General features: G+C 35.8%; 1 protein-coding gene across 2 annotated transcripts in view; it reads left to right on the forward strand.

Moving 5' to 3' along the window:
- Positions 1-27,080, forward strand: part of ERCC6L2 (ERCC excision repair 6 like 2) — a 156,742-nt gene that overhangs the window by 25,888 nt on the left and 103,774 nt on the right. For both annotated transcript variants that reach the window (XM_088838103.1, XM_088838104.1), the window contains 2 exons: positions 1,373-1,492; positions 14,774-14,967. In XM_088838103.1, coding sequence (XP_088694229.1) covers positions 1,373-1,492; positions 14,774-14,967 — 314 coding nt within the window. The remainder of the gene's footprint in view (positions 1-1,372; positions 1,493-14,773; positions 14,968-27,080) is intronic.

Below are 27,080 nucleotides of genomic sequence, written 5' to 3' on the forward strand. Positions count from 1 at the left end.
AGAACATATTCTGTATGGTTTTTGTCTATTGAATGGATTAAGATTTGTTCTATGACTTTCCATGTCAATTTTGGTAAATATTTTATGTGTACTTTAAGTATGAAGTATGTTTTGCTGTAGTTTACCATTGTCTGTCAGATGTATGTTAGGTCAGTTTTGTTGATCATTTCACTAATACATTCTATATCTTTACTGATTATTTTCTCTTAGTAAGTTATTTCAAAATATACCACTGTGCTTATGAATTTGTCTACTTATTTTGTTTCAGTAGATTTTTTTTCTTTAATAATTTACACTTCTTATAACTTGCAAATGAAATAATTTTTATCAATATTGTGTCCCTCTGTAATTTAGTAATGCTTTTTGCCTCAGTCTTATCTGATATTAATATATTAACTTTCTTTGGTTTTTGTTTGCATGGTCTTTTCTTATTTTTCACTTACAATTTTCTCTATGTCTTAGATTTTTTTGTGTAAAGCACACATGTTTTATGTTTCTGAAAATCTTTTGTCTTTTAATTAAACTATTTAGTCTACTTCCATGTAATTCACTTTCTAATATATTTAGATTTATTTATTTTAAAATTTTTATTTGATATTGGAGTACAGTTGATTTACGATGTGTTAGTTTCAGGTGTACAGAAAAGTGGTTCAATTATATATATATACATATATCCATCTAAATGTATTTAGATTTAAACCTGCTGTTTTACTCTATGCTTTTTATTTATTGAATGTCATCTATTCATTTTCATCTTCTTTTTGTGTAGATTGTTCATATTATTCTATTATTCTTCCCATAGTAGATTAGTAGTTACACACTGTTGTATTTTTCTCTAGAGATTACCTTAGATTTTGTAATATGCATCCTTGAGTTATCTATATATATTGGATACAGAAAAATAGACAAACTTGTTAACCAAATATTATTCCCTTAAGGAGTTTATTTTCTACAAGGAAAAAGGAATGTACATAGTTTATTGTAATGGCCCATAATGAAGAGATAGATTCCATGAATAGAAAAACATACGAAAATAATATCTCAGTTAATGAGACTGAGAAAGAATTCGTAGAGTGTACAACATTGTAAGTCAACTATACTTCCATAAAATATATCTATTTAAAAAATTATCATGGAAGAGATGGCAATGTGAGGATTTTTGTTTTACTGCATTCAGTGGTAACTTTTATATTATGTATTTGTTTATTAATACAAATAAAACCAATACTAGTGGTTCGTATTGTTTTTCTTCCTAGCAAATCTATTTGTACACACTCATATTTTCACTAATTGAGTAGCTATTCATGTGAGTCATAAAATTTTGTCCATCACAATACACAGTGATTAAAACTTGGATTTTTTTCCTCCCTAGGTTATTTCATTTTTAGCTGCAGTTTTGGGTAAAAAGGGAACTCGTGAAGATATTGAAAATAACATGCCAGAGTTTTTACTGAGAAATATGAAAAAGGATCACCCTTCTACAGCAAAAAAGGTAAGATATCTAGAAATGTAAACTTCATGAAGCTGGTACTGCAAAGGTGTGTGGAAACTTTGGAACATTACACATTACAGTATAAATTTAAAGCAAGAATTTATAGACACTAAATATTTGTTTTATAAACCTGATTTCTGAAGGATTATCAGTTTCATCCTTGAATTAGATTTGATTTACTCTCAGATTAGTAAAATATAATTTGTTTGAATTTTGGGGAGACTTTCAATCTTGCTTGTCAAGATTTTCAATTAATTGGATTAATTTGTTTAATTTCCATGAATGTGTATGTAAAGTTCATTGAAGTCCATTGTATTGTTTTTTATTTATTTGAGAATGAAAAACAGACAGTTGTAGATATTTCTAACAAAGGTATGTCCTGATGAAGTTGCTTAGCAAAATAACCACCTCCTGAAAATATGAAACAAACCCTCCCTGAACAAGGACCATTGAATTTGCAGTCATAAAAGCTAAGATCTAGGCTTGTCCGTCTGTGACCATGTGACTGTTAATGCTATTTATAACCATTCTTAAGCTTTTTCCTTTGTAAATACACATTTATGAATATCTTATCTGAGTTTGAGTAAACTCCGGGAGTTGGTGATGGACAGGGAGACCTGGCGTGCTGCAATTCATGGGGTTGCAAAGAGTCGGACACGACTAAGCAACTGAACTGAACTGAACTGATACATAATTCTTATGAAAAATAAGAGATTTCTTTAAAAAAAAATGAAATCCACAAAAAAGGTATACTGTAGGTATGTGTGCGACTTCCCAGGTGGCTCTGTGGTAAAGAATCCACCTGCCAGTTCAGGAGACAGGGGAGATGCAGGTTCAATCCTTGGGTCAGGAAGATCCCCTGGAGTAGGAAATGGCAACCTGCTCCAGTATCAATGGGCTATAGTCCACGGAGTTGCAAAGAGTTGAACATGACTGTGCAATTGAGTTTGCAAGCGCATGCACGCACGCGCGCACACACACACACACACACACGCACGCAACCTGCTCCAGTATCAATGGGCTATAGTCCACGGAGTTGCAAAGAGTTGAACATGACTGTGCAACTGAGTTTGCAAGCGCATGCATGCGCGCGCACACACACACACACACACACACACACACACACACACACACACACACACACACACACACACACACACACACACACGTCTGACTTTTGGCCTTAGCATCCAGGAAACTGGATAAAAATAAAGTTGAAGTGATTTCATGAAATCCATATCATATTATGGTAATAAACTACTTTCTACAAGTTTTAAAACTGTATCTTTTATATAATTTTCATACATAGGATTTCTGAGTAGGTCAAGTTTCAGTTCAGTACACACACACACACACACACACACACACACACACACACACACGTCTGACTTTTGGCCACACACACACACACACACACGTGTTTGACTTTTGGCCTCAGCATCCAGGAAACTGGATAAAAATGAAATTGAAGTGATTTCATGAAATCCATATCATATTATAGTAATAAACTACTTTCTACAAGTTTTAAAACTGTATCTTTTATATAATTTTCATACATAGGATTTCTGAGTAGGTCAAGTTTCAGTTCAGTTCAGTCACTCAGTCCTGTCCAACTCTTTGGAACCCCATGAATCACAGCACGCCAGGCCTCCCTGTCTATTACCAACTCTCGGAGTTCACTCTAACTCACCTCTATCGAGTCAGTGATGCCATCCAGCCATCTCATTCTCTGTCGTCCCCTTCTCCTCCTGCCCCCAATCTCTCCCAGCATCAGAGTCTTTTCCAGTGAGTCAACTCTTTGCATGAGGTGGCCAAAGTGTTGGAGCTTCAGCTTTAGCATCAGTCCTTCCAATGAACACCCAGGACCAATCTCCTTTAGAATGGACTGGTTGGATCTCCCTGCAGTCCAAGGGGCTCTCAAGAGTCTTCTCTTGTCTATAATTCGGGGCATTTCAGTGTAAAATTTTGAGAAGTATCAGCCTAAGGTATTGTTAGTAATAATTATTGTTACTAATAATAGTAAAAATTTCCTATTATTTTCAGTAGCATAAACACATTCTTAGTGTCAAATTTAATTTGACCCTAATGAAACATAATTCTTAATGTATTTTAAGTTTTCAAGAGTTCAAGTATACTGAGTATACTTGAAGTATACAAAGTTTTTCACTTTGTTTTCAAATTGATTTGAGTATGTTGAACCATCCTTGTATCCCTGGAATAAATCTCACTTGATGGTGTATGATCCTTTTAATGTATTGCTGAATTTAGTTTGCTAATATTTCATTGAGGATTTTTTGCATTTATGTTCATTGGGCGTATTAACCTGTTTTCCTTTCTTGTGGTATCCTTGTCTGGTTTTGGTATCAGGATAATGCTGGATTTGTGAATGAGCTGCGGAAGCATTGTTTCCTTTTTGTTGTTGTTGTTGGAAGAATTTGCAAAGAACTGGTTTTATTTGGTAGAATTTACCAGTGAAGGTGTTTGGTCCTAGATTTTTGTTTGTTTGGCGGTATTGGTTACTGATTGAATCTTCATACTAGTAATTCTTCTTTTCAGATTTTCTGTTTCTTCATGATTCAGTCTTGGTAGGTTGTATGTTTATAGGAATTTATTTCTACCTACCATTTATTCTGGCTTATCTGATTTGGATTTGTTGGTATATAATTATACAGAGTAATTTTTATTATTTTATTTCTGGGTTATTATTTATAATGTGTCCTTCATTCTAATTATATTTATTTGAATCTTCTCTCTTTTCTTAGTCTAGTTAAAGGTGTCAGTTTTGTGTATCTTTAAAAAAAAAAAACAGCCCTTGGTGTTATTCATCTTTTCTATTGTCTCCTCTCTATTTCATTTATACTTTCTGATATTTTGTTATTTCTTCCCCTTTACTAACTTTGAGCTTAATTTGTTCTTTTTCTAAATTCCTGAGGTATAAATTTTAGTTGTTTATATGATATCTTTTTTTTTTTTAAGTGTAGGCACTTATCACTGTATTCTTCCCTCTCATGACTCCTTTGGCTGTGTCCCATACGTTTTGGTGTGTTCTATTTTAGTTTTCATTTGTCTTAGGTATTTTTAAATTCATTTTTTATTTCTTCTTCAACCCACTGGTTGTTGAGGAGCATTTTATTTAATCTCCACTTATTTGTGAATTTTTTAGTTTTCCCCTTTGATTGATTTTATACCATTGAGGTCAGATAAGATGTTTGATATGATTTTAGTCCTCTTAAGTTTATTAAGATTTGTCTTGTGTTCTAACATGTTGTCTATCCTGGAGAATGTTACATATGTGCTTGAGAAGAATATGTATTCTGCTATTGTTAGATGAATCTTGTATATGTCACTAGGTCAGTCTGATCCAGGCATAGTTTAAGTTTAGTGTTCCTCTCTGAGTGATCCATAGTTGAAGGTGAAGTGTTGAAGTCGCTTATTGCTGACCTTTTTTTCTCTTCAGGTCTGTTAATAATTTGCTTTATATATTTAGATATTCTGATATTGGGTGTATAAATAAAATTGTTCAGTTCAGTTCAGTCGCTCAGTCGTGTCCGACTCTCCGCGACCCCATGAATCACAGCACGCCAGGCCTCCCTGTCCATCACCAACTCCCGGAGTTCACTCAAACTCATGTCCATCGAGTCGGTGATGCTATCCAGCCATCTCATCCTCTGTCGTCCCCTTCTCCTTCTGCCCCCAATCCCTCCCAGCATCAGAGTCTTTTCCAGTGAGTCAACTCGTCGCATGAGGTGGCCAAAGTATTGGAGTTTCAGCTTTAGCATCAGTCCTTCCAATGAACACCCAGGATTGATCTCCTTTAGAATGGATTGGTTGGATCTCCTTGCAGTCCAAGATACTCTTCAAGAGTCTTCTCCAACACCACAGTTCAAAAGCATCAATTCTTTGGCGATCTGCTTTCTTCACAGTCCAAATATAATTGTTACATCCTCTTAAATTGACTCTTTGTCAGTTCAAGCACTCTTCTTACAGTGCTTGGGTTAAAGCCTATTTTGTATGACATAAAAGAGCTATGCGTGCTTTTTTTTGGTTTCCATTTGCATGGAATATCATTTTCCATTTACTCATCTTCAGTCTATATATGTCTTTAAAGCTGAAGTGAATCTCTTGTAGGTAGTATATATTTGGGTCTTTTTTTTTTTACTCTAATCAACCACACTGTCTTTTAGTTGGATAATTTAATCAACTTATATTTAACATTCCATTACTTTCCATGACCTAGTCCTTCCAACTGCCTGTTCTTTGTTGAGCTTATATTATTGTTTTATCTTGTTGGTTGTTGTTGTATTTAGGTTTCTTCTAGGAAAATTCACTTTGTGGGGTTTTTTTTTGGGGTAGGGAGGAGTTTTCTCTTACATAGGTAAAGGATGAATTCCTCAGGTCCTCAAATATATCTTCAAAAATGTTATGAAGGGTATTTGGTAGTGCCCTTCCAAGCATTTTACCACTATTAGATATATATTTTTATATTCTTTTGTTTTAATGACATCAATAAATGAATTTAGTTGGTCATTAGAACTGGAATTCTATAAAGAACGCTTTTGATGAGATTACAAGTGATATCCTACAATATCCCTCAGAAGCCTATGTGAACAAAAATTATAATTTTGTGTGATGAAATTTATGAAAGATAAATTTGTTTTGATTGATTTAAAATTTTGTGCATTTTTAAAAGATAGTCTATGAAATAGCTGGAAGAGAAATAAATATCCCTGTATTTATTATGCTTATACCAAAATTGCAGTGGAATCCTGAAAAATTAATGTTAGAACCACTTTAAAATATCCTTTTAATGAATTTAAATGTTATCAGTTAAGGAGTGATGAGTTTGAGTTATGTATGTGTGTTACATGATACATCTTATATATATTTTTAACATTTTCAGGGGTGAATAAATCATCTAAGAATGTGTGAAGTAGAGGTTTTGTGCCAAGAATAAATTCCTAGAGGAAGAGAAACAAACTTTGCATTTCAAATACTAATTCTTGGAATGATTATTTAGATTTAGGCTGTTAAGATTGAAATTCAGTCTTCATGAAGATGAATCAAATACTACTATCTTGTTTGTCAAAACTTTAAAAATACTGCAGTCTTGTATGGTAAAACTTTAGTCGTTCTGTATAAAATTCATAATCAGATTAAGGCAGAGAAGGATGATTTTTCTAGCAATCATAATACCAGAATCAGCTGCAATTTCATTGGTGATTAGACAAAAAATTTTTCCAGTGTTTTACTTACTATACACTATTTCTTTAGTTTATTGTCTTGCAAATGATGCTACTTGTTTGATTTTCTGCTGTTGCAGTCTTCATATACTTTGGATATTAACCTCTTGTTATATACATTGATCTGCAAATATTTTCTTCCATTTAATAGGTTTCATTTTCATTTTATTTATTTCCTTTGCTGGGCAGAAGCTTTTTAGTTTGATGTAGTCCTGCTTTTTTGTTTTTGCTTTTGGTGTTAATTCAAGAAAATCATTGTCAAGACGTTAAAGAGCTTACAGCCTATGTTTTCCTCAGAAGTTCTGTGATTTCAGGTCTTAGTTTCAAATCTTTAATCCATTTTGAGTTCATTTTTGTGTGTGGTATAAGATAGAAGCCCAGTTTCATTCTTTTGCATGTGGTATCAGTTTTTTCAGCACCATTTATTGATTTCTTAACAATATTTATTCATCCATGAGCATCGATTTTTCTTTCCACTTATTTATGACATTAAAATTTTTTAAATTAATATCTCATAGTTTTCAGTGTACAAGTCTTTTATTTCTTTGTTTAAATTTATTCCTAGTTGTTTTATTCTTTTTGATACAATTATAAATGGGATTGTTTGCTTAATTTCACTTTCTAATAGTTTGTTGTTAGTATAAAAATAAAACAGATTTTTTGTATTGAATTGAATATCCTGTAACTTTGCTCAGTTTTTCTATCAGTTTTTTCAGTTTTCTGGTAGAGTGTTTAGGGTTTTTTACCTATTTCTACATGATTGGCAAATAGCGACAATTTACTTCCTTTCTAGTTTGGATTTCTTCCCCCCTTTTGCTAGGACTTTCTGTACTATGGGAATAAAAGCTCTCGAAATGGGCATCTCTGTTTCTTTGCCTTGTCTTACATGCAAAGTTTTCATTTCTCACCATTGAGTTTGATCTTACTTGTGTGCTGGTTATATATAGCCTTTATTATGTTGATGCATGTTCCCTCTATAGCAAATTTGTTGAGTTTTTATCGTAAACGGATGTTGAATTTCCTCAAATGCTTTTTCTCCTCCATTGACATGACTGTATGATTTTTATTCTTCATTTTGTCACTATGGTGTATCATGTGATTGATTTGCATATGTTGAATCATCCTTGCATCCCTGAAATAAATCTCACATGTCCAAAGTATAAAGTCATTTTGATGTACTGTTGGATTCAGTTTGCTGATATTTCACTGAGGATTTTTGTATTTATGTTCATCAGTGATATAGCCTATAATTTTCCTTTCTTGTATCCTGATCTTGATCTTGGTATCAGACCTCATAAAATAAGTTTGAAAGCACGTCCTGCTCTTCCATTTTTTGAAGAGTTTGAGAAGGATTGGTGTTAATTCTTCATTGACTGTTTGGTAGATTTTACCAGCGAAGCTGTCTGTTCCTGAACTTTTTTTGGTTGTTTTTGGTTACTGATTCAATTTTCTTAGTTGGACATGTTGTGTTCACGTTTTCTATTTCTTTGTGATTCAGTCTTAGTAGGTTGTATGTTTCTAAGAATGAGACATGATAAATTTCTTCTAGTTGTCCAGTTTGTTCGTATAAAATGATTCATAGTAGTCTCTTATAATCCTTTTTAAGTCTGTGGTATCTGCTTTATTAAGAAGAGGTGGCAAGAATACACAGAAGAACTATATAAAAAAGATCTTCATGACCCAGATAATCACAGTGGTGTGATCACTCACATAAAGCCAGACATCCTGGAATGTGAAGTCAAGTGGGCCTTAGGAAGCATCACTATAAACAAAGCTAGTGGAGATGATGGAATTCCAGTTGAGCTATTTCAAATCCTAAAAGATGATGCTGTGAAAGTGCTGCACTCAATATGTCAGCAAATTTGGAAAAGTCAGCAGTGGCCATAGGATTGGAAAAGGTCAATTTTCATTCCAATCCCAAAGAAAGGCAATGCCAAAGAATGCTCAAACTACCGCACAATTGCATTCATTTCACACGCTAGTGAAGTCATGCTTAGAATTCTCCAAGCCAGGGTTCAGCAATACGTGAACCATGAACTTCCAGATGTTCAAGCTGGTTTTAGAAAAGGCAGAGGAACCAGAGATCAAATTGTCAACATTCGATGGATCATTGAAAAAACAAGAGAGTTCCAGAAAAACATCTATTTCTGCTTTATTGACTATGCCAAAGCCTTTGATTGTGTGGATCACAGTAAACTGTGGAAGATTCTTCAAGAGATGGGAATACCAACCAACTGACCTGCCTCTTGAGAAACTTGTATGCAGGTCAGGAAGCAACAGTTAGAACTGGACATGGAACGACAGACTAGTTCCAAATAGAAAAAGGAGTATGTCAAGGCTCTTCATTGTCACCCTGCTATTTAACTTATATGCAGAGTACATCATGAGAAACACTAGGCTGGATGAAGCACAAGCTGGAATCAAGATTGCTGGGAGAAATATCAATAACCTCAGATATGCAGATGACACCACCCTAATGGCAGAAAGTAAAGAAGAACTAAAGAGCCTCTTGATGAAACTGAAAGAGGAGAGTGAAAAAGTTGGCTTAAAGCTCAACACTCAGAAAACTGAGATCATGGCATCCGGTCCATCACTTCATGGCAAATAGGTGGGGAAACAGTGGCTGACTTTATTTTTGGGGGCTCCAAAATCACTGCAGATGGTGACTTCAGCCATGAAATTAAAAGACACTTACTCTTTGGCAGGAAAGTTATGAGCAACCTAGACAGCATATTAAAAAGCAGAGGCATTACTTTGTCAACAAAGGTCTATCTAGTCAAGGCTATAGTTTTTCCAGTGGTCATGTATGGATGTGAGAGTTGGACTATAAAGAAAGCTGAGCACCAGCGATTGATGCTTTTGAATTGTGGTGTTAGAGAAGATTCTTGAGAGTCCCTTGGACTGCAAGGAGATCCAAACAGTCCATCCTAAGGGAGATCAGTCCTGAGTGTTCATTGGAAGGACTGATGTTGAAGCTGAAACTCCAATACTTTGGTCACCTGATGCGAAGAGCTGACTCATTGGAAAAGACCTTGACGGTGGCAAAGACTGAAGGTGGTAGGAGATGAGGACGACAGAGGATGAGATGGTTCAGTGGTGTCACTGACTCAATGGACATGAGTTTGTGTGAACTCCAGGAGTTGGTGATGGACAGGGAGGCCAGGCGTGCTGCAGTTCATGGGATCGCAGAGTCGGACATGACTAACTGAACTGAACCGATCTGCTTTAAGTTCTCTTTTATATCTGATTTTATTTGTTTGAGCCTTCTTTCTTTCTTTCTATCTAACTAAAGGTTTTCTAATTTTGTTTGTATTGGCAAAGAATCAGCTTTTGGTTTTATTAACCTGTCTGTTGCCTTACTAGTCTCTATTTCATTTATTTCTTCTCTGATGTTTATTATTTCCCTAGTTTTACTAACTTTGGGCTTCATTTTGTAGTGTGTGTTTCTCTAGTTCCTTAAGGTGTAGAGTTGGGTTGCATATTTGAAAATTGTCTTTTTTCTTGAGTTAGTCGTTTATCACTGAACTTTCCACTTAGAGTTGCTCATAGAATTGAGCAGTCCTCGTAGAATTGATGTCTAGTTTCATACCATTGTCGTCAGGAATGTGTTTGACATGATTTCAACCTTCATAGATATATTAGGACTTTTTTGTGACTTAACATATGATGTTTTCTAGAGAATGTCCCATGTGAATTTAAGAATATATTATGCTGCTTTTGGAATGTTCAGTATGTAAGTTTTAAGTCAGTCTGGTCTGAGTCATTTAAGGTGATGCATGTATTTATAGATTTGACTTTCTTAATTCTTGAATATTCTTGGTAGTTGATTTGCTATTCATTTATTTGTTTTATTTATGTTTTCTTCAAATAGTTATAATTTTACTTGTCATTTCCATTCTTACGTTTTGTTTATTCTGTTTTCAGTCAGTTCAGTCGCTCAGTTGTTTCTGACTCTTTGTGACCCCATGGACTGCAGCACGCGAGGCCTCCCTGTCATCACCAACTCCCAAAATTTACTCAAACTCACGTCCATTGAGTCAGTGATGCCATCAAACCATCTCATCCTCTTGTCATCCCCTTCTCCTCCCGTTTTCAGTCTTTCCCAGCATCAGGGTCTTTACACAAGAGTCAGTTCTTTGTATCAGGTGGCCAAAGTATTGGAGTTTCAGCTTCAGCATCAGTCCTTCCAATGAATATTCAGGACTGATTTCCTTTAGGATTGATTGGTTGGATCTCCTTGCAGTCCAAGGGACTCTAAAGAGTCTTCTCCAACACCACAGTTCAAAAGCATCAATTCTTTGGTGCTCAGCTTGCTTTATAGTCCAAGTCTCACATCCATACATGACGACTGGAAAAACCATAGCTTTGACAGGATGGACCGTTGTTGGGAAAGTAATGTCTCTGCTCTTTAATATGCTGTCTAGGTTGGTAATTACCTTTCTTCCACGGAGGAAGCATCTTTTAATTTCATGGCTGCAGTCACCATCTGCAGTGATTTTGGAGCCCCCAAAAATAAAGTCAGCCACTGTTTCCACTGTTTTCCCATCTATTTGCCATGAAGTGATGGGACCAGATGCCATGATCTTCGTTTTCTGAATGTTGAGCTTTAAGCCAACTTTTTCACTCTCCTCTTTCAGTTTCATCAAGAGGCTCTTTAGTTCTTCTTCACTTTCTGCCATAAGGGTAGTGTCATCTGCGTATCTGAGGTGATTGATATTTCTCCAGGCAATCTTGATTCCAGCTTGTGCTTCATCCAGTCCATTGTTCCTCATGATGTACTCTTCATATAAGTTAAATAAGCAGGGTGACAGTATACAGCCTTCATGTACTCCTTTCCCTGTTTGGAACTAGTCTGTTGTTCCATGTCCAGTTCTAACTGTTGCTTCTTGACCTGCATACAGATTTCTGAAGAGGCAGGTCAGGTTTTCTGATATTCCCATCTCTTTAAGAATTTTCCACAGTTTGTTGTTATGTTTAATTGGAAGTAATTTTACTTGTCATTTCCATTCTCATGTTTTGATTATTCTGTTTAATTGCAACAGGTGATATTTATTGTTTTACTAACCATTGATCTGCACAGTATAAAATTGATCTGATATCTGTCTATAACTTGCCACTTTGTTAGAATATTTGTCAAATTTTAGTATTACTGTTATGCTGTTTTTCTAAAAAGGATTTGGAGAGGCTCCTAGAGTAGATTCTCAAAGTAAATTTCCATATATTAAATCACCAGAGTATACCAAGGAAAGATTATGCATAGTTAGTATGTAAATTAATTAGATTTGACATTTTGGAAGAATTAGGTTATATGCTTTAGAACTTTGAGTTAAGTAGTAAAAATTCCAATTTTATGGTCTGTAAGTCCTCTCAATATAGGTACATTTTATTTTTCAGTTTGATACATCCCTTCCTCCAGTATGAAATTTTTGCTTTGGCTGTCATGCTTGGTCATTGTTTTTTGAATACACAGTCGTCTTTCTACCTTGGCATTGACACATGCCTTCATTCATTAATTTATTTATCAACTGAACACCTTTGTTTTCTAAGCATAGCACAAAGTATTGTAGTTACAATGGATTTAAGATGTGAACGTGTTATATTGTTGTTGGTTAAGAGATTTGGAATTACACAGGCATGGTTTCATCTTGCTACTTAATAACGTTGTGGCATTGGGCATATTATTTAACATCTCTACACCTTAGTTTTATCATCTCTAAAAAGGAAATATAAAACAGTTCTACTTTCTAGCCTCTTTTATGTAAAATTATTGAGTTAAGGTCTGTCAAGTACTTTGCACTGTCTTTAGCACATAGTAAGTGCTCAGAAATGGTTCTGGTAATTGTTAATACTATAACTACTTCTACCACAAAAATCTTCACACATGAAAAACGTCTTTGGGTATTTTGTCACAGTACATAACCCATCATTTTTCTAAAGCAATAGTACAGAAAGAATGAAACTTGAAAAGCATGTACCCAATAGTTCAACTAAATTTGTTGAAAGAGATAAAAGTAATTTAATATTCTGTAGTTGTACTGTTAAATGTGGCCTCTGTTGATTTCTTAATAACTTTGAGTGGGCAAATTTAAATTTTATTTATATTACATTTTAGACCTAGTTTTGTAAATTTGTTTATTGACTTCAGAATAAATAGAGTTGCTTTGTAACTAGTGACTTAGCAATTGGACAGTTCTTTCCATTTTATTGTTTTGGCATCCTTTGCTTAAATAAGGCTTATTAAGTTAAGTATTCTTCACAACATGATAGTAAATACTTCAAGTTATTCTTCTTTTATACTTTCTCTGGACTTTGCAAATGGCATAGCTCAGTTCTCGTTTCTCTTTTAGAATTAAAATTAGTTAATGATCCATTTGATTTACTTTTCACAGATTTGAAGAACAGTAATATCAATAAGGAATGTCTTAATTTTTAAACTTCTATTGGAATCATAAAGCTGATTCTAGAAATCTTTACATTTATTGACACCTTTGGTAAATGACCTCTTAAGTGGAAAACTGCTCAAAGCGCTCAGATGGTGTTTGGATGACATTTTCATTGTGTAATATTGAAAAGAGGGTAGGAGCAGGAGCTTTTTACTTGTAGCCCCAATTGTTTATTGAAGGAGAAAAATGGAATTCATAGAATGAATTCCAAGTAGAAGACAAAACTATTTGAGAATTAATCTTCTGTTCTTTTTCTTTTTTCTGTTTCTAAAAGAAAGTCACAGACTTGACATCTTACAGCTGATAAATGGCCCAGCTGAAATGCTTCATAGAAGAGAGTGTAGGGTTTAGAGTAATATTGTATTATTTTATTTTTTGTTAAACTGAAAATTTTCAGTATATTTAATTAGTTCATCTTTATCAGTAGGAACAAGTATAAAACTTTAGGAAAGAAACTTACTTAAACCCTATTAAAGATAATAGCTCAGGAACAGTGGTGACAGTAAGAGATAAAAACATTAGAAATTAAAATGGTTGATGACAGCAGGATTTTGAATTGGTATAGGAAAAGTCAGTGAAACCCCAAAACATTTATTTGAAGACTGACAGATATATGTTGTTAATCTCAATGGATTAGGACTTAAATGAATTAAGAGAAAACAGAGAAGAGAGTCAGTAGAGACAATAAGTACTGATAACTCCTGAGGATCATTGCTATAAAGAAAGTAAAGTGATGGGTAATAGTTTGAGAGAGACATAGGTTTAATAGCTTGAGAGAGATGTAGGAAGAATTTTTTGTTGTTATTTTGTTTTATTGAGAACAATAAATTTGGTTTGTTTTATTTATTGAGAAATATTAGAACATGTTTGTGTTTATATGTGTTCTGTTAAAAAGCAAAATTTAATCATGTTGGGCAGATTGGGGACAGTTTCTTCAGTATTGATTTCAGGTTGACAGGAAGTAATGGGAGCCACTATGTAAGTTCAGAGTTTGTCTTTAAATAAAGATATGGACAGTACACCCATGGTAATAGATGGGAGGGCAGAATATATGGAAGTAAATATAGGTAGGTTATTGATCCAGTGGTAAGAGAAGAGGAAATTTTCTTCTAATTGTTTTAATTTTCCAGGTCATCAACTGATAGTATCTGAAAGAGGGGGGAAAGAAATGGACTAGAAAAGTGAAACGGAAAGAGATCTCTGGAAAACCATACATTTCAAGAAAAAAAAAAACCTGGTCTGCTTTGCATATTTCTATTACCAGTGTGGCCCTTGAAGTTAATATTGGGATCATGATTATACTCCTGTCTCTTTCAGAGAATTATTTTTTTCTTATTCCTCAATTCCTTTTGGGGGGAAAATTTAAAAATAGCTGTTACTTTGGACAGGACCGGGTATCTATTTTTTTCTTAAGAATAACAATAAAGTAATGTTTGATGGTCTTCTAATTTAGATATATTCAGTTGCTCAATTGTATTTATACTTATTAACTACAGTGTCAAAAAACAAAGAATAGGACAGTTGATATTCTGTTTTAACTTTGGGATTCTTTTTCATTTAAAAAATTATATCATACATTTTTCTTCTTCTTCTTATAGATGTTCTTAATAGTTGCTCCTCTTTCTGTCCTCTACAACTGGAAGGATGAGCTGGACACCTGGGGATATTTCAGAGTCACTATTTTACATGGTAACAAAAAGGATAGTGAACTGATTCGTGTGAAGCAGAGGAAGTGTGAAATTGCTCTAACAACTTATGAAACACTGCGCTTATGCCTGGATGAACTTAACAGGTAATCAGAATAACGGGACTGATTGTATTAGTATTCTGCTTACATCTGTTGTATTTATCCCTTTGTATTGTGGGGCTTCCCAGACAGCTCAGTGGTAAAGAATCCGCGGAGTTGAAAGAGACGCAGGTTTGACCCTTAGGTTGGGAAGAAACCCTGGAGGAGGAAATGGCAACCCACCCAGTATTCTTGCCAGGATAATCCCAAGGACAGAGGAGCCTGGTGGGCTACAGTCTGTGGGGTCACAAAGAGTCGGACATGACTGAGCAACTGAACACTTTATATTGTAATTTTTTTAAGCTCTAAATATTCTTTAGCATTATTTAATTTGATTTCAAAGTTATTGAAATAGACAGTTTATAGTAATTAACTCATTTTCTAAGAAGGAAAACCTGAATCAGGGTTTCTACAGTTCCTTATTTTATTTCCTCTATCACCTCTCCAAGCAGTGCCTGTTAATGAATAAGACTTGTCCTAAATCTCATGTACAATGTTTTGTGTGTTTGACGCCCCTAGACTAAAATAGTGAGTTTCATGAATGATTTTACTTATGGGAGTCTGTTGTTAATGTAGAGTGACAAAAAATACATATACATATTGAGAACCACTATTCCAAGACTACAGGTACCCAAAAGAAATGAACTATGTTTTGAGATTTTAGTGGGGAATCTAGACACAGTCAATTGTGAAGTCATGTGTGTGCTGCGATATAGAATAGAGGATGTTATGGGAACACATGAGGAGCCTGACTGCTGCAGAGTGAGGGGAGTCGTGAGGGAGCTTCCCAGAGAAGATGACTGTGACCTTACCGAGGGTTGAAAGATGAGCAAGAGTAGGAAAGAGCAGGAGAATCAAGCAAGAGGGAAAAAACAACATGGGCAGAGGCCTCCTGACAACAGAGGTCAAGCACTTTTTAATAAATGAAAGCAGTTCTTACACTTTGTGCGTGTAATGACTGTACCTAGAATGTAAAAGGGAAGTAGCCAGGAGACACCACCAGTGTGGTAAGCAGGGAACAGATCATAAGACTATTTAAAGCTTCTTAGAGGATTTTGATCTTTATCCTTAGAACAGTAGAGTCTCCCTGAAGTGTTTTCAGGGGATTACTATTATGATAAAAAATTATCAGATTTGCATTTTACAAGTCATCATGTTGCTGTTTGTGCAGAGTAGAGCCAAACTGAATGGTGAAAGTCCAATTAGGAGGCTTGTTATGTCCAAATTGATGTGTTCCAGTCCCAACTCCAAGAACCTTCAAATGTAACTAAAGGTAATTAAGGTAAAATGAAACGTTAAGGTGGGGACTGAGGCCAGTCTGACTGATTGTCCTTGGAAGAAGAGAAGGAGATGCCAGGAGCTCATGTACACAGAGGAAATGATACAGGAAGATGTAGCAAGAGTCTGTAAGCATAGGAGTGAAAAGAAAGTGAAAGTTGCTCAGTCATGTCAGACTGTTTGTGACCCTAGGGACTATATAGTTCATGGAATTCTCCAGGCTAGAATATTGGAGTGGGTAGTTGTTGCCTTCTTCAGGGGATCTTCCCAACTCAGGGATTGAACCCAGGCCTCCTGCATTGAAGGCAGATTCTTTACCAGCTGAGCCATCAGGGAAGCCCAAGCATAGGAGAGAGACCTCAATGGAAACCAAACCTGCCAACACTTTGATTTTGGAATTCAAGCCCCCAGAAATGTTGTGTCTGGCATCTTTTGCCCATCATAATGTTTTTGAGAATCTGCTGTGTTATTGAATGTATCAGTGATCATTCTGTTTAATGCTGAATTGTATTGCATTTTATAAATATATCACACTTTGTCACCTATTCATTTGAGGATAGATATTTGGTTTTTGGTTATTAAAAGTAAGTATTTAATATTTATGTGTAAGACTTCTTTGACATACATTGTCATTTCTCTTGGATAAATTCCTGAGAGTGGGGTTTCTGGATTATATGGTAAGTATAAGTTTAAATTTGAAGAAACTGAGAAGCCATTTTTCCAGAGTGGTTGTACCATTTTACTCCAACTAGCAACCTATTAGAGTTCATTTGCTTCATATATTCACCAATATTTGGTATAATCTTGTCTTTTTGTTTTTAGTGTGTATAGTGGTATCCCATTACAATATAATCTGCCTTTATCTGATCTGTGTACACTTGAAAAAAGTGTTTGTTCTATAATTGTTGGGTATACTGTCCTATAAATATCAGTAAAGTCAGTTTGGTTAGGTGTTGTTCCAGCATTCTCTGTCTTTACTGATTTCCTTCCCAGTTGGTTTACAGTTTCTGAGAGAGGAATATTGAAATCTTCAATTACAATTATAGATTTGTTTATTTCTCCTTTTATTTCAGTCAGTTTTCATTCATATATTTTGAAGCTCTGTACCTAGGTATACACATATCGACGATTAGTTTTTTTTCCATATGAATTGACCCTTTTATCATTTAAAATGCTCCTTTTATGTCTATAATCATGAGATTTTCTCTGATGTTAATGTAGACAGTACAATCTTATTCTTACTGTATGTTTATCATTTTCCAGCTTTTAATTTTTATCTGTTCATTAAGGTGAGTCTCTTGTGGTTAGCATATTATCAGGTCTTACATTTTTATCCATTTGGATAATCTGTGCCTTTTTATTTGGAGTGTTTAGTTCATTTATACTTAATGTGGTGGATTTAGAGCTACCATTTTTGTAAGCTCTTGGATTTTATTTTACTCCATTTACAAACTCATAAGTTTGCCTGTTAGTATATCCTATATGCGGTCAGAAGACAGGAACAATCTGAGGCATGAAGTTAAATAACTTGTACAAGCCTGCAACAAGTAAATCGGGGTAAACAAGAGGTTTAAACCTTGACTCTGAATTCAGTATGTAAGAGATATTCTACAGTTAGATAAATGTAATATGTTTATTTATCTTAGCACCAGTCATATTTTAATTTTTGTTTGACCGTCTACCCCTTTAGACTGTGAGGTCTTTGATACAGGATAATTTCTGTGTTTCAGTGCTTATTACACTTCCAGGCATATAATTGTGTTAGATGGTTATTTTCTGTGTTTGTTATAAATATTAAATAAGAATTCCAAAGTAGAGTTATGTAAATATAAATCAAGTTTCTGTGTAAAATAAGAAAAATAAAGTGTTTCCGTTTTTGTGGTATTCAGCTTTCCTTTGTTTGAATACTTTTATTTGACAAATACTCAAAATAATTTATATTCAAACTGAGTAAATAGTAAGTAATTTTTGTGAGACTGTTCTAAATGATAAACCAGGATTTATCATAGACAATATACAGAGTAGATAAACACTATAGGAGTGGAGCTGTATCTCTTTTTGTTATTACTGTTAATGTTTTACTTTATTTTTATCAAAGTTATATACACATATTATTTCAAGAGCCAAATATGAACACAGTTCTTTCCTGTCTGCCACAACCATTGCCTTTTCTTCAGAGACAGTCACCTTCAATTCTTTTACTTATCTTATTAGTGTTTACTTCCATATCTCAAAGATCACATTCATGCTGCAGCTTAAAACTTATTTCAGTTTTCAGCATCACTTGTTGATTTACTATAATGAAAAATGATGATTTTGTTGTATTTTGCCCTTCTATTGCTTGCTTTACAGCGTCCTGGTTGAGATAGTTTGTATAATGGGGAATACTGTATAGGAGATCCAACAACTTCTTAAACAGACTGTTGAACATTTTGTGGTTGTTCAGTCACTAAGTTGTGTCCTGCTGTTTGCAACCCCGTGGACTAGAGTGTTACAGGCTTCCCTATCCTTCAGTGTCTTCCAGAGTTTGCTCAAATTCAGGTCCTGGGAATCAGTGATGCTATCTAACCATTTCATCCTCTGCTGCCCCTTTTCCTTTTGCCATCAGTCTTTCCCAGCATCAGGGTCTTTTCCAGTGAGTCAGCTTTTCCCATCAGGTGGCCAAAATATTGGAGCTTCAGCATCATTCCTTCAAATGAATATTCAGGATTAATTTCCTTTAGTATCGACTGATTTGATCTCCTTGCTGTCCAAGGGACTCTCAAGAGTCCTCTCCAGCAGCATGATTTGAAAGCATCAATTCTTCAGTGCTTAGCCTTTTTTTTTTTTTAAGATTAGTACTTTATTTTATTTTATTTTTTTTACAGTTCATAACTTTTATAAATAAAATAAATTAAATGTACAGTGAATAAGTTCTCTGAAATATTTCAATATTTCTGCAGGTTTAGTAACATCATAAAATACATTTCAATTAAAATTCACAAATCTAAAAACCTGTTAGGCATTTTTAGGCGTTTTAAGTTGGAAATGAAGACCAATGTTACATCGTAATATGCCAATTACAAATAGTACTTCAAACAGCAAATACTACAGTTTGTCCCAAACTTTAAAAACTATTCATGAACTCAACACTGAACTATTGATGGCTATGAGAATTGTTTCCTAGCCTTTTTGAAAATTTCAACCCATTTACGTTTAAGGTAATTATTGATAAGTACGATCCCGTAGCCATTTTCTTTATTGCTTTGGGTTCAAGTTTATACACTCTTTCTGTGTCTCCTGTCTATAGAAGATCCTTTAGCATTTGTTGGAGAGCTGGTTTGGTGATGCTGAATTCCCTCAGCTTTTGCTTGTCTGTAAAGCTTTTGATTTCTCCTTCATATTTGAATGAGATCCTTGCTGGGTATAGTAATCTGGGCTGTAGGGTATTTTCTTTCATCACTTTAAGTATGTCTTGCCACTCCCTTCTGGCCTGAAGAGTTTCTGTTGAAAGATCAGCTATTATCCTTATGGGAATCCCCTTATGTGTTATTTGCTGCTTTTCCCTTGCTGCTTTTAATATTTGTTCTTTGTGTTTGATCTTTGTTAATTTGATTAATATGTGTTTTGGAGTATTTCGCCTTGGGTTTATCCTGTTGGGGACTCTCTGGGTTTCTTGGACTTGGGTGATTATTTCTTTCCCTATTTTAGGGAAGTTTTCAACTATTATCTCCTCAAGTATTCTCTCATGGTCTTTCTTTTTGTCTTCTTCTTCTGGGACTCCTATGATTCGAATGTTGGAGCGTTTAACATTGTCCCAGAGGTCTCTAATATTGTCCTCATTTCTTTTAATTCGTTTTTCTTTTTTCCTCTCTGTTTCATTTATTTCTACAATTCTGTCTTCTAGCTCGCTTATCCTGTCTTCTGCCTCTGTTATTCTACTGTTTGTTCCCTCCAGAGTGTTTCTGATCTCATCTATTGCATTATTCATTGTATATTGACTCTTTTTTATTTCTTCTAAGTCCTTATTAAATCTTTCTTCCATCTTCTCAATCCTTTTCTCCAGGTTATTTATCTGTAACTCCATTTTGCTTTCAAGATTTTGAATCATTTTCACCATCAAAATTTGAAATTCTCTATCAGGTAAATTCCCTATATCTTCTTCTTTTGTTTGTGTTGGTGGGCAATTATCTTGTTCCTTTACTTGCTGGGTATTTCTCTGCCTCTTCATCTTGCTTATATTGCTTTGCTTGGGGAGGCCTTTCCCTCTTTTTGCAGTTTGTGGAGTTCTCTTTATTATGTAGTTTCTTCGCTGTGTGTGGGGTTGGACGGGTGACTTGTCCGGGTTCCCTGGTTAGGGAAGCATGTGTCGGTGTTCTGGTGGGTGGAGTTGGATTTCTTCTCTCTCCTTTAGAAGACAATGGGCTGCTTTTCTGGGCGCCTGATGTCCTCTGCCAGTATTCAGAAGTTGTTTTGTGGACTTTACTCCGCGTTCAAATGTTCTTTTGATGAATTTGTGGGGGAGAGAGTGGTCTCACCGTCTTATTCCTCCGCCATCTTGTTCCTTCCTCCCCAGAACACTGGATTCTTATATTCCACTTGGTCGTGGAGTATCTCTTCACAGCTGCTCCAGCAAGGCGCAGCCACTGTACCTTACCTTGGACGAGGGGTATCTCCTCAAGGCCGCCCCTCCTGCTTTGAATGTAGATCAGCTCCTCTCGGCCCTCCGGTGCCCAAGCAGCCACCGCCTCCTGAACGTGGTACAGCTCCTCTCGGCCACCGCCCTAACCCTGGGCGCGGGTTAGCTCATCTCAGCCACGATTCTGCACGTGGTCGGTTGCACCGGAGCCGGGCATCTCTCGCGTCTCTGCTTAGCCTTTTTTATGATCCAACTCTGACATAGGTACACGACTAATGGAAAAACCGTAGCTTTGAATATGGACCTTTGCTGGCAAAGTGATGTCTCTGGTTATAAATACGCTGTCTAGGTTTGTCATAGCTTTCCTCCCAAGAAGCAAGTGTCTTTTAATTCATGGCTGTAGTCACCGTCCATAGTGATTTTAGAGCCCAAGAAAATAAAATCTGTCACCTTTTCCTCATCTGTTTGCCATGAAGTGATGGGGCCAGAAGACATGATTTTAGTTTATTGAATGTTTAGTTTTAAGCCAGCTTTCTCACTTTCCTCTTTCACCCTCATCAAAAGTCTTTTTGCTTCTTCATCACTTTCTGCCATTAGAATGGTTTCATCTACATATCTAAGGTTATTAATATTTCTCCTGACAATCTTGATTCCATCTTGTGATTCATCCAGTCCAGCATTTTGCTTGATGTACTCTGCATAGAAGTTAAATAAGCGTAGTGACACCATACAGCCTTGTCATACTCTTTTCCCAATTTTGAGCCATTCTGTCGGTCCATCTCCAATTCTAATGGTTGATTATTGACCTGCATAAAGGTTTCTCAGGACACAGGTAAGGTCTGGTTTTCCCATCTCTTTAAGAGTTTTCCACAATTTCTTGAGATCCACACAGTCAAGGTCTTTAGCATAGTCAATGAAGTGGAAGTAGATGTTTTTCTGGAATTCTCTTGCTTTCTCTATGATCGAACAAACGTTAGCAATTTGATCTCTTGTTCCTCTGCCTTTTCTAAACCCATCTTATTCATCTGAAAGTTCTCGGTTCATGTACTGCTGATGCCTCGCCTGAAGGATTTTCAGCATTACCTTGATAGCATGTGAAATGAGTGCAATTGTATAATAGTTTGGAGACATTACTTTGCCAACAAAGGTCCGTCTAGTCAAGGCTATGGTTTTTCCCGTGGTCATGTATGGATGTGAAGAAAGCTGATCGCCAAAGAATTGATGCTTTTGGACTGTGGTGCTGGAGAAGACTCTTGAGAGTCCCTTGGACTGCAAGGAGATCCAACCAGTCCATTCTAGAGGAGATCAGTCCGGGGTGTTCATTGGAAGGACTGATGCTAAAGCTGAAACTGCAATACTTTGGCCACCTCATGCGAAGAGTTGACTCACCAGAAAAGACTGATGCTGGGAAGGATTGGGGGCGGGAGGAGACGGGGACAACAGAGAATGAGATGGCTGGATGGCATCACTGACTCGATGGACATGAGTTTGAGTGAACTCTGGGAGTTAGTGATGGACAGGGAGGCCTGGCATTCTGTGATTCATGGCGTCACAAAGAGTCGGACACAACTGAACAACTGAACTGAACTGAACTTGAACCTTCTTTGGTGTTGCCCTTCTTTGGGATTGGAATGAAAACTGACCTTTTCCAGTTTGGTAGCCATTGCTGAGGTTTTAAAATTTGCTGGCATATTGAGTGCAGCACTTTAACAGCATCATCTTTTAGGATTTGAAATACTGGAATTCTATCACTTCCTCTAGCTTTGTTTGTAGTAAGCTTCCTAAGGCCTACTTGACTTCACACTCTAGGGTGTCTGGCTCTAAGTGAGGGGAACACACCATTGTGGTTATCCCAGTCTTTAAGACCTTTTTTGTATAGTTCTTCTTGCCACCTCTTCTTAATCTCTTTTACTTTTGTTAGTTCCTTACCGTTTCTTTCCTTTATCTTGCTCATCCTTGCATGAAATGTTCCCTTAGTATATCACTTAAGAAGCCTTTCTTATCTCTCCTTGCTGTTCTCTGGAACTCTCATTCAGTTGGGTATATCTTTCCCTTTCTCTCTTGCCTTTCACTTCTCTTCTTTTTTCAGCTATTTGTAAAGCTTGCTCAGACAACCACTTTGCCTTTTTGCATTTTTTTTTTCTTGTTGTGATTTTGGTCACCGCCTCCTGTACAATGTTATGGACCTCTGTTCATAGTTCTTCAGGTACTCTGTCTATCAGATCTAACCCCTTGAATGTTTTTATCACCTCTACTGTATAATCATAAGCGATTTGATTTAGGTCATACCTGAATGCCTAGTGGTTTTCCCTACTTTCTTCAATTTAAACCTGAATTTTGCAATGCTGAGCTGATGATCTGAGCCACAGCCAGTTCCCACTCTTGTTTTTGCTGACTGTATAGAGCTTCTCCATCTTCGACTGCAAAGACTATAATCAATCTGATTTTAGTATTGACTGTCTGGTGATGTCCATGTGTAGGGTTGTCTCTTGGGTTGTTGGAAGAGAATGTTTGCTGTGATCAGCGTGTTCTTTTGACAAAACTCTTGTTAATCTTTGTCCTGCTTCATTTTGTACTCCAAGGCCAAACTTACCTTTTACTTCAGGTATCTCTTGACTTCCTGCTTTTGCATTCCAATCCCCTAAGATTAAAAAGACATCATTTTTTGTTTTTATTTATTTATTTATTTTTTTCATATATGATAATATCATTTTTTTGGTGTTAGTTCTAGAAGGTCTTTTAGGTCTTCACAGAACCATTTGGTATTAGTGGTTAGGGCATAGACTTGGATTACTATGATGTTGAAATTGTTTTCCTTGGAAACAGCCAAGATCTATCATTTATGTGATTGCACCCAAGTACTTCATTTCAGACTTTTCTGTGAGGGTTACTCCATTTCTTCTAAGGGATTCTTAACCACAGTAGCAGATACAACGATAACCTGAATTGGAATAAGATTGCCGGGAGAAATATCAATAACCTCAGATATGCAGATGACACCACCCTTATGGCAGAAAGTGAAGAAGAACTAAAGAGCCTCTTGATGAAAGTGAGAGAGGAGAGTGAAAAAGTTGGCTTAAAGCTCAACATTCAGAAAACTGAGATCATGGCATCCAGTCCCATCACTTCATGGGAAATAGATGGGGAAACATGGAAACAGTGACTGACTTTATTTTTCTGGGCTCCAAAATCACTGTGGATGGTGACTGCAGCCATGAAATTAAAAGACTCCTTGGAAGGAAAGTTATGACCAACCTAGACAGCCTGTTAAAAAGCAGAGACATTACTTTGCCAGCAAAGGTCCCTCTGGTCAAGGCTATAGTTTTTCAAGTGGTCATGTATGGATGTGAGAGTTGGACTATAAAGAAAGCTGAGCACGGAAGAATTGATGCTTTTGAACTGTGGTGTTGGAGAAGACTCTTGAGAGTCCCTTGGACTGCAAGGAGATCCTACCAGTCCATCCTGAAGGAGATCAATCCTGGGTGTTCATTGGAAGGACTGATGTTGAAGCTGTAACTCCAATACTTTGGCCACCTGATGTGAAGAGCTGACTCATTTGAAAGGGCCCTGATGCTGGGAAAGATTGAGGGCAGGAGGAGAAGGGGATGACAGAGGATGAGATGGTTGGATGGCATCACCGACTCAATGGACATGGGTTCTGTGTGAACTCTGGGAGTTGGTGATGGACAGGGAGGCCTGGTGTGCTACGGTTCATGGGGTTACAGAGTCAGACACGACTGAGCGACTGAACTGAACTAAACTGAATTAAATTTGCCCATTCCCGTCCATTTTAGTTCACTGATTCCTGAGATGTCGATGTTCATTTTTGCCATCTCCTGCTTGAGCACATCCAATTTACCTGATTCATGGACCTAACATTCCAGGTTCCTTTGCAATATTGTTCTTTACAACATCGGACTTTACTTTCAGCACCAGACACAATTGCATTAGCATCATTTCTACTTTGGCCCAGCCTCTTCATTGTCTGGAGCTATTAGTAATTGCCCTCTTCCCTAGTAGCATATTGGACACCTTCTGACCTAGAGGGCTCATTTTCCAGCATGATATCTTTTTGCCTTTCATACTGTTCATGGGTTTCTTACAACAAGAATACTGGAGGGGTTTGACATTCCCTCCTCCAGTGAACCTCATTTTGTCATTGTTGAACATTTACCTAATCCAGTTTCCATAGGCATCTGGTCCTACCATTTAAGAACTCAATAACATTAATCAGATTGTTTCTTGGCTTTTTCTGCTACTGGCATGGGATACTCCTTCCTCTGTTTTGTAAGTTGTTTTGTTCATCTTCGTCCCTGCTTTTAAAATCTTGTGATTGTTTTTTCCTCTTTTCCTTTGTTCTTAATCTCTTGTCCTTTATTCAACTTTATATTACAAAAATGATCAAACCTATAGAAAAATTGAAGTGATAGTACATGAATATCTATAAACTCAATCCCCATATTCACTGGTTGTATGTGTGCTTTTATTTTGGCAAGATATAAGTTGAACGTGTGTGTTGACTATTAAATCCGTTTAGTCTCTTCGAATGTAGAACATTCCCTCAGCTTTAATTTTTTAATGTAAGACATTTTGAGGAGACCAGGCCAGTTGTCCCTTAGGGTGTCTCACAGATTTATCTGATTGCTTTTTCAAAGAGTTGTATATTCCTCTACCATATGTATTTTGGTAAGCTGATTTTGATCTAAAGGCTTATTAGATTCAGATCAGACATTTTTGACTAGAATACTTCATAAATGATACTGTGGACTTCATATTATGTTACATCAGGAAATGTTAATATCATGTTGTTCTACTATTAAGGTTGCAAAGTTTGTCCCATAGGCTAAGGAGATGATCATCAGATCTCTTCATTTTAGAGATATGTTTCTCCCTTTACAGTTAGAAGTAAATTGTGGGATTATACTTTTCTACTAGTTAAATATTCTGGTCCTTCAGTCCTTTTGGTTAGTGGTATTAACATTTGAAATTATTGTTGTCTGAATCAGTTATTTTATTGGGTTTTCAAAATGGTGTTTTCCTAAATTTATCATTTCTTCTACACTTATTAACAGCATTCTCCTACAATTAGAAATTATCCACAGTTTCAACTGATATAGCAAGGTGAATGCTTGATTCTTTTGCTGCCATTTTCCAATTTTCAGACTAACACATTGGTATGGTGCTCATCCACCAAGTTTCTCTCCCATTCCCCAGCCCCCTTTTTTTGATTATCAGTGTGGACTCATAGATTATTGAAGTGCAATTTATATGCCATAGAAAGTACCCATTTTAAGTATAGAATGGTTTTTAGTAAATTTATAAAGCTGTGCAGTTATCACCACAACCCAGTTTAAGAACATTTTCATCACCTCAAACAGCTTTTGTTTTCAGTCAGTCTTTCATCCCATCTCCAGTTCTAGGCAACCACTAATCTGCTTTCTGTCTCTATAGAATTGCCTTTTCTGGAGATTTCATGTAAATTTCATACACTATGTAGTCTTTTATATCAGGCTTCTTTCGCTTAACATTTTTGAGGTTCCTCCTATAACATGTTTCACTAGTTTATTCCTTTTTATTGTTGACAGTACTATTGTATATACCTCATTTTGTTTATCTAATGGATGGACATTTAGATTGTTTCCAGTTTGGGGCTATTATAATGCTGCTGTGAACATTCATGTACAAATCTTTGAGTAAATGTTAATGTTTTTATTTCTCTGGGAAAGATATCTAGGAATGAAATTGCTGAGTGCTATAAGGAGTTTTAACATTTTAAGAAACAGCCAAATTGTTTTAGAAAAATGTCTGTACTTTGCCATAAGCAGTGTGTCCAGTTTTCTTTGAAAACACTTAATTTTGTCAGTCTTTCCTGATTGCCAGTCAAGTAGGTTTGTGGTGGTATCTCTCTCCTTTTTTTTCTAATTATGAACTTTTTTATGTGTTTGTTGGCCTTTATATATCTTTGGTGAAGTGTCTATTAAAATATTTTAGCATCTTTTAAATTGGATTGTTTTAACTTCTGCTGAGTTGTAGTAGCTCTTTATATAATTCTATATGTAAATTCTTTTATCAGGTTATGATTTGCAAATATTTTCTCTGTAGCATGTCTGTATCATGTCTTTTCATTTTCTTAATGATGTCTGAAAGAGCAAAAGTTTTTTTTAACTCTGATGAAGTTCAACTTACCAAGTTTTTTTTATTGAACATGTTTTGGTGTCTTAGA

The sequence above is a fragment of the Moschus berezovskii genome, chromosome 7, assembly GCF_049115385.1.
Source record: "Moschus berezovskii isolate FMDL1 chromosome 7, NW_MosBer_1.0, whole genome shotgun sequence".
Taxonomy (NCBI): Eukaryota; Metazoa; Chordata; class Mammalia; order Artiodactyla; family Moschidae; genus Moschus; species Moschus berezovskii.